The sequence below is a fragment of the Orcinus orca genome, chromosome 17 (genome assembly GCF_937001465.1).
Source record: "Orcinus orca chromosome 17, mOrcOrc1.1, whole genome shotgun sequence".
Taxonomy (NCBI): domain Eukaryota; kingdom Metazoa; phylum Chordata; class Mammalia; order Artiodactyla; family Delphinidae; genus Orcinus; species Orcinus orca.
The window spans coordinates 18,714,131-18,722,676 of NC_064575.1; the positions used below are offsets into that span (position 1 = coordinate 18,714,131).

The 8,546-nt window shown below is 34.4% G+C and overlaps 1 protein-coding gene across 1 annotated transcript in view; it reads left to right on the plus strand.

Moving 5' to 3' along the window:
- The window catches only part of PI15 (peptidase inhibitor 15), a 29,368-nt gene extending 22,315 nt beyond the window's left edge, over window positions 1-7,053 (plus strand). Inside the window, exon 6 of the mRNA XM_033407092.2 lies at window positions 1,212-7,053. Within this exon, the coding sequence (XP_033262983.1) occupies window positions 1,212-1,347 (136 nt within the window). The 3' untranslated portion in view covers window positions 1,348-7,053. The remainder of the gene's footprint in view (window positions 1-1,211) is intronic.
- The last annotated feature ends 1,493 nt before the right edge of the window (window positions 7,054-8,546 follow it).

Sequence of the window (8,546 nt, forward strand, 5' to 3'; positions counted from 1 at the left end):
AATAATCAGCATATTTTTCATTTTACAGACAACTTTTCCTTTACAGATATTTTATAGATAAAAACGTGACTTTTCAACTGACTGAATAAGGATATGTTCATGTCTGGTAGATGCACTGTATGAGTCACCTGCTTGTTCTTATTTAGGTTTCAAAGATGAGACCCACTTGTTTCATATTTTAGCCTTTACACTGTTGTCTTATCTTCAACCTTGACTTTTTACTATCTACAACCAAATTTTCTCCTGACGATTCAATTTCCTTCACATCACTGGCTGTATAGTACTGTAGTTACTAATCACCATGCTACTGAGAATACATTCATTGCCTCCTTCCTCACAGCTAAAAGAGCTTAATAACATAAGGCATTGTGGCTGTTTTTAACTAACCTAAATGGTGAATTTGGTGTACCACTATAATCATGGCCATAATTACAGATGAAGAAAAATATTGATAACACATAATAATTCAGTTAAATAGGTTCAGCATTATCAAAAAACTAATAGTATTACTAAAAATTATAACTATGAGTTTACATATGGGAAAATGTTTTGGAATCACCTTTAATGGCTGCTTCTGTGAGCCATTATTCTCTTACTGAGTTTTCCGTTATCTCATCTTATGAATACTGAGAATCTAAACTATTTTTTCAACTTGAGGAAGAAATCCTTTGAACACTTAAAACCTATTTTTTATGCTTGTAACAACTTCTTGCTCATTTCACCGTTTCTAAGCATCCCAGAATTACGTGTATATATCTTTATGTATATAATGGACATGGATATATCTACATCTGTATATACTTTACTATCTTTATAATAATATTAGCATGAGTTTTTTAAGAAGTAAGTTTAAGTGGACACAGCCCATGTGCTCTAGAAGGCTGCTGCAGGAACGAGGCAGCTGTGGTGAGTGGATAGAGCATCAAGCCTGGTGTCGGATGACTAATAATGTCACCATGCATTGTAGTGCCTCACCTCTTATCTGTAAATTAACATAATATTAATTTACTCAGAAAGAAAACATTTTAAAAGTAAGATATACAGAACAAGTTACTGTAGAAATAAGAAATGGTTATAACTTTTAGTGCTTTTCTAAAACGACAGACTTCTAAAAATATCACATGTCAACACGTGATCTTGTGCTTAAGGACAATCAGATTTTAAAGAATGGGCAAGTAGCACTAATGCTCTCTTTTTCTTTTTTTTTCAAGGGGCAACTGGATTGGAGAAGCACCATATAAAGTAGGGGTACCATGTTCAGCTTGCCCTCCCAGTTACGGGGGGTCTTGTACTGACAATCTTTGTTTTGCAGGAGTAACGTCAAACTACCTATACTGGTTTAAATAAGCTTGTCTTTTCCTCCAGGAAATATAATGGTTTCTGGGAATCATAGGCATATATATATATTGAGTTTTGCACATATTATACATATTTTATCATAATCTTGTTTTCCTCTTATTATTCATTGTATAAATTAGTGTTTGTCTATTATGTTTGTTTAATCCTTGGAGGTAAACAAAGCATCCATTTCTGTTTTCTGACCTCTAAGCCTAAATTAAAATATTGTGTATGTAGTATTGACATAGTTGATGCATCCAATTCCAAAACTTGTTTTCCAAAGGAATTATGTTCTTAAGGAATAGAATATATATTTGGCCTATAATGTATGTGTGTGTATATACGCACACATAGCTGATATAACACATAGATGATAATAATATGATTTTGTAGTTAACTTGAGGGAAATTTTTAAAAATCCTATTCTAAAATGTATGTGAGGTGGTGGGCCATCTTCAGCACCCACTTCTATAGTGCCCCAAAAGTGATAATTTGCAAAATAACACTCAGTAATATCTGGATATAATAATTTAATTAAGCAACCACAGATTTCATTCTGGAGATATTTTATCTTACTTGGGTTCACCAAAAGATACTCTTGACTTATGTAAGGTTCAAATCATGCCTTTTGCTTAATCTCTTTTATTGAATCTTGTGTTGAGTGGTTACGATGGGCAAGGCACTCTGATAGTTATGTTCTGATCATGCAAAGATAATATGATTCCTGACTTCAAGAAGCTCACAAAAATATTCAGGAAATAATGCCACCTAATTATATTGCTGTAAAATTATTATTTTTTAACAGATTTATTTTCCATGTAATTTTGAGGAAGTGAGTGCAACAATGTTCACATGTAGGTGGAATAGGTGATAGGCCACACTGTGTAATATGTAAGGCTTCTGATTAGCATGAAAATGTAGCTATAGCGTCTGGAACTAAATGAGGCAGGGAAAAATTAACAACTGCCTAGGGATTACTGGGTGAGAGTAAATAGTTGTGATTTTGGAAGGCAGAAAGCAAGACCTAAGTAAACTGAGAAGGTCCAAGAGAAATGAGCTTCAGGTATGAAAAGTCACAGGTAAGAAAAGTCGCAGAAATAGGGTTACTGCACACACACACACACACACACACACACAGACACACACAGGTGGAGAGCTTCTGAAGGGCATATACTGAAGGTCTAGTGTAACTTGAAGCCTTTCAGCAGGAGGTGAGGGATGTCAGAAAGAAACATTGTAGGTGTCAAGGATACCTCCAGCTCTCCATTGCTTTGCCCATCCTTACTTGGTGAGAATCAATCTAATCACCATGGTCCTTGAGCATCATGTGCAAGTTCCCATGTGCACACCACAGTTATGATTTTGTTAAAGGGGCCTCTTCAGATGATTTTCTAAGGACTAATTACTAAATTTTATTCCCATATCTAAGTAGAAGAATAATTTTCAGTTCTCCATTAAGTTTGGTGGAAATCAAATCAAAGTCACTATGAAAATTTCACTCATGTGACTTTGAAAATGCTTATTTCCAAATCAGGGATCAGAGAGGAGAATTCAACACATGGGTCAAGACACTTAACACATTACATTTCAAATGTGCATGCATTTGTGTGTGTGTGTGTGTATATTTCAGGTTATGCAATGCTTCAACAGGATCACAGAATAAGTAAACACGGTTAGTTCCAGAGTACAAATAACAGAAGAAAACTACTTGTTTAAAACTCCCTACACGTTTGCAATTTCTTAGGGTAGATGCGCTGAAAGGTGAGGTAGTTAATTAAATCCAATGGTGGAAACATCCACCATCTGAAGTTCAGGTTTACATGATGACAAACAATTGGCCTGATTCCTTTTACGAACTGAATCTGACCAAATGTTTTCATATCATACTACTTTGCTTTTGTGGGGACATATATTTTATTAAAACTAAAAATTTTGGAGACTAAAATGAAAAATAGAAATAACAGTAAGAATCAGGCCCCAATTCAACTTTTAGCTAACATATATATCGGCAGTTGAAGAGAAAGCTCATTAGCGCGATATTCATTTGATTTATCTAGAAAATATTTCCTTCCTTGAGTTTGCTAAACTAGTTCTACAGAAGTAGGAAAAGTACTATTAAACCAGAAAAGGTTACTATCAGTTCCAGTTCTGTTGCTGGTTTACTTGTGTAGCTTCGTTTCTCAAGTCTCAAAAAGTATAATGATATTTTGTCACATGAAGGTAAGATTACCATAGTAACAGAAATGTATGAATATTAAAATTAGCATTCATGTTGTGAGACTTTTATTTGAGATAAAATTATCTGAGCTCCCCTTTGGCAGAAATTCTGTCTTATCTTTGTATTTATACCAGCTTCTTATATAGTGGCTGTAATGTAATAAATGTTTACATGAATGGGTTTTTAGAATTAACTAAAAAGTCCAGAATTGCAAGGATTTAGAGGAACCCCACCTTTCCACGTTTCATTAAGACAAAAATGTCTTAAATACAAAGCTTTGAGTGCATCAACAATCCAGATAAATCATCAAACATATCAGATTATGACTGTGGTTCACACACTCATAACTTGTACACAACAGTCCTTTCCAAATCACAACTAGCACTGTAAGTTTATTTATAACTTAACAACTCAGCTGAAAATATAACGGGTATATTTGTTATTCTATCTGTACTTTTTAAAGTTAGTAATATGAAGTGGCCATGTGAAATGTTTTATTTTCCAGGCTAAAGCAAATGAAAGTTTGCTAGTATCAACACAGAGTGTCATATTTTTTCACACAGCATGCAACAATGGTGCTAGGATAGCTATTTCTCACTGTAATTCCCAGAGCACAAAGGGTGTGGGTATAAGCTATTTCATAAGAGCAGCTTTAAATAGTCATTACTGAGGTTTTCATTTTAACAGGTTTCATTCAAAAGAAATAATAATTGGCATGCATATTCTACAGCATTGGTTTTATCTTTGGTATAGATTTTTCACGTCATCCTTTATTCAGTAGAAAAGTAAAAAATTTCTGTCTCGATATAGATTTTTTTGGCTTCCGTGTCATCAAAAGACTGGAAAAATTACAATTTTCGCTGTTAAACTGAGGGCTTTCTTTACAGAATTGTATTTGAGTTGTGTAGGCATACTCTTCATGTTGCTGGTTATGATGGATAAGCATGCTTTTAAGATGTGGCAGAAACAGTTTTTATTGTTATCATGCTTTTGTCTGTTCAGTAGTCTAAGCAGCATCACTTCTGTGGTCCATTAGGGCTTCCCTACAAAATTCAATTGGCAGTGCTGTGGTGTTCATTTGAAACCTTCATGGAAATATTCATTTGAAAGCTCCATGCAGCTTTAGCGAAGAGTTGACCAAACACTAGGGAAAGTTCAACTGATACAATTTACTCAGAATATTTGAACTGAAACAATATATCTTTTTCTCATTAATACATGCTTGTGTTAGATCACCTTATAACATCTACATAAGCAAATCTAAAACACACTTAGGCCAGTTATGTGTTTTGTATTCATATCCTGCTTAACATAAGTTAAACAGATAATTTGAATGTGTCCAGGAAGGAAAAGTCACGGTTAACCTGGGGTCTGTGTTCTCCCCCGTGTATAACAGCATTCCCTATGTTCTGCAGTAGCATAGGACACAAATCTTGACATGGATGTAGGGAAGCCTTTTCCTGAAGAAGTGTTTAGGTAGAGTGAAATTAGCTTTCTATCAATGTCTAATATTATCTTTGTTTTATATATATTTTTTGTATTGTTGTTATATGTGTGAGGGAAGACATATTTAAATGCATGCAGAATGATTTTTAAAAATTATGTCATGGTCTGACTTTGACTTATGAGAGGTCAATCAAAAACTTAGAAAGTTACACAGTTCACTGGTTAATGGTGCTGAAAATGCATAACAACCACCGTATGCTTTTGCTACAATTTTGAAGTTTCTTTGGAATTAAAGTTTTTATTAAGTGTGAACTATCAATATCTATTGTGGTGCTAAATATGTGGTGCTAAATGAATTGTTACTGTTAGGAGCTTAGGGACTCTTTATTCAGAGTTAAAAGTGTTATCCATTCAATTCCTGATTTAGAAATATTAATAAAGTCCTATTAAATTAGTCTTAACCAAAATAAGCCAGTACACTCAATTTTTTAATCTAATAGCCCAACATTATTTAGATGTTACAGAATGTAAATATATTTCTTAGAAGTTTTCAATTTTTTTTAAAGGCATTTTTTAGCACGGCGATGTAAAATTCAAGTAAAGGTTAGATTACACCTACACCAACCATGCTGCAGGCACCGGCGCCCTCTGGTGGTGAAAAGAACAAATTCTTGATGGCTACTTGGCCTGCAACAAAACCATTTCTTCCGTTCAATAAAAATTTAAGCTGAACAATTTTAAATTCTTGGATACTCTCTAAATCCGAGAGCATTAAAAAGTGCTTGACTCTATTGACATAATTTTCTAGGAAGCTAATAGAGATAATATATCTTGACATTCATTTTCCTAAATAATAATATTTTTAAATGATATTCCAGATCTGAGGTGCTTATTAAAGTGTTCTTTTTGTGAAGTAGGTATTAATAAAATACATTTTTAATTTTGTTTACATCATAAATACAATAAGAGTTAAAATTATCAAACAGAATTATAGTGCATCTCACTTTCAGAAGTGATCATTTATTTTTATATATTAAAATAATTCCATATATCAAAGGATTATCTCTCCACTTTTATGTGTTGATCTATAATTTGACAATGTTCTTTGGTCATACTATTGAGCTAATGATAACATTTTATTATTCCATTCAAAGTCTTTCTAGACTTAAAAATGTACAGAAAAACTTAGAATTATATACCCTGTAACCAATGAAGGCAACATTTTTAGATAAACTTTCACTTGAGTTATGCAACTGACTAAGTGGGATAATCTGTTTTGACAAAGATATTTCTTAAACTGCGTTAGCATAACCAAATGAAATATGCTTTGAAGCAGTTTTCCAAATTAGTATTTTCAAACATTTTAAAGCAATAGAACTCTTTGTATGATCTCAATCCTGCACAAAGCTCTAACATATAATATACATATAATGGACCTACTTATTTCCCAAACCCTCTTCTGTGCCTTGGAAGTTTCTTCTGAGAGCCCTAGGATTCCATTGAACCATTAGAAAAATGTTGATCTAAATCATCCAGTTCTCCCCATTTTCTCTAAAATAATCAGCTAATTAAAGACACAAAAAATTGAGACTCAATGTTTTGCAATGGTTATCTTAAATACCCACTTCACTTTGCACATGTTAGAAGCCAAACTGATGGAGCTTCAAATACTGACTTTAACTGGTGCTTGGTTATAGATTACAGCATCTTGTGTTTTGTTATTTGACAAACAGAATTTTGGTACCATAATATTTTGAGAATTAGAGATAATTCTGATGCACGTATGAAAATAAAGTGTTTAAAAATAGCTAAATGTTTCAAATATGTACATAATCCTAAAATGTATCATTTTAGATTTTTTAAAGATTAATTTGATATTTTTTATTCATTACCTAATACTGTGGCAGTAAAAGGTGCCTTTGATATTGTGACATAATGTCATGAATGTGTGCATTTATAAAACCTGTGTAAACATCTACATTTATAAAGCATAACAAGTAGCTTTTTGAGCTCTGCTGTATTTTTTCTTTCAATAAAATATTATAATTAATTGTTTTGTTTTTAGGTTTTTAATTAATAACAATTAATCTAATTGTTTTCTTGCTTTCAGTAGTTTTACAATAGTAGATGCCATGATAGTTTTGACAAGGAATGGACTACTTTTCTAAAGCAGAAATGATTATATCTTTGAGCATCACTGAAATACATCAGATCTTCTGTTTTTCTTTTTTTCCATTTCTTTTTTTCCTTCCCTGCCTCTTTCCTTCCTTCTTCCATTTTTTTTTTCTATTTAATTCAAAAAATATTTTGAGGTACCAATATAAAACACGGTTCCATGGAAAAAGAGGAAAAGAACATTATATCAAGAAGTTCTGGCTGAGGAAAACTGCAGCAGTTGAATATAAAAATGTTCATGCTTCCCCATATTAAGGGCAAGAAGAGAAACCATAGGCATTCCTGGGGGAGAAGCACCACCTCTGGTCACTAGTTGGCCCAAGGCTGTTGGTTACAGGGTGGCTCTGCCTTGCAGAGTGTTATTCCCAGGCTAGTTTGCTGAGAAGGACCCAAATCTAGGACTTAATTTAAAATTTAAATTTCTCCTTATTTCACATAAGATAAGAAAGCCTCACTAACTTAAGCCTTTTCAGAATGTCTCCCACCCCCTAGAACTCTGTGGCTCCCTTGCAGCTTCTCTTTCTCTTGCTAGTCTTCCCTTTTCACTTTGTTTCCTCCTCTTTTATGCCTCCAGTTTCTCATCCACATGTTTGGAAAGTTCTTTCCATCTCTACAGGAGGTGGGGCTTCATTCATTGATGTGTGTGTGTGTGTGTTTGTGTGTGTGTGTGTGTGTGTGTGTGTGTGTGTGTTGCAGTTTATAGCCCCTCAGACTAGGCCGGATGGATGCAAAAGAAGTCTTGTCCCTGAGTCTTGCACACCTCTGACAGTGAAGAAATGCAGGGCTGGTGGGTGCCGGATGCCATTCAGTCTTCCCCAACAGTGAGAGCAATCACTGACCACCTCATGAGAAGCAGGCTCACCCTGATAAGGCAAACATCAGCTTTCCCAGAAACAGCTGAGTATGCTCTTGGGAGCAAAGCCTATTCCCACTGCCAGTGACTCTGACCCAGTTCCTTCTGAGACAGTCACCTTGGCATTGCAGTACCAGGGGCGCCAACTTCTTCCTGACTTGTGCTTGCACTGTTAAGCCAACACTGCAGGAGTGACTGGCTTTGTCTTAGCAAACTGGAGAGGTTGGTACCAACCTTACTTGAATCTCTCTGGCCCCAAATGTCTCCCTTGATGAAAGAGGAGTGAGGTCTTGACATGTTTCCTTTATTGATAGCCTATTGATTGAAGTTAATGTGACCACTTATCCAGGGGCACTTTCGTTTTACCAAACGTGAGTGTAGACAGGGATTTGTTCTGTGAGTTTTCACATAATAAATTGAGCAATGTCCTTAATTATCTCTTCAGAAATGATTTTTTTCTAACATAAAAAGTGAATTCTACAAGCCTTACAATCCGCCATTTTCTCCAAAAATTGT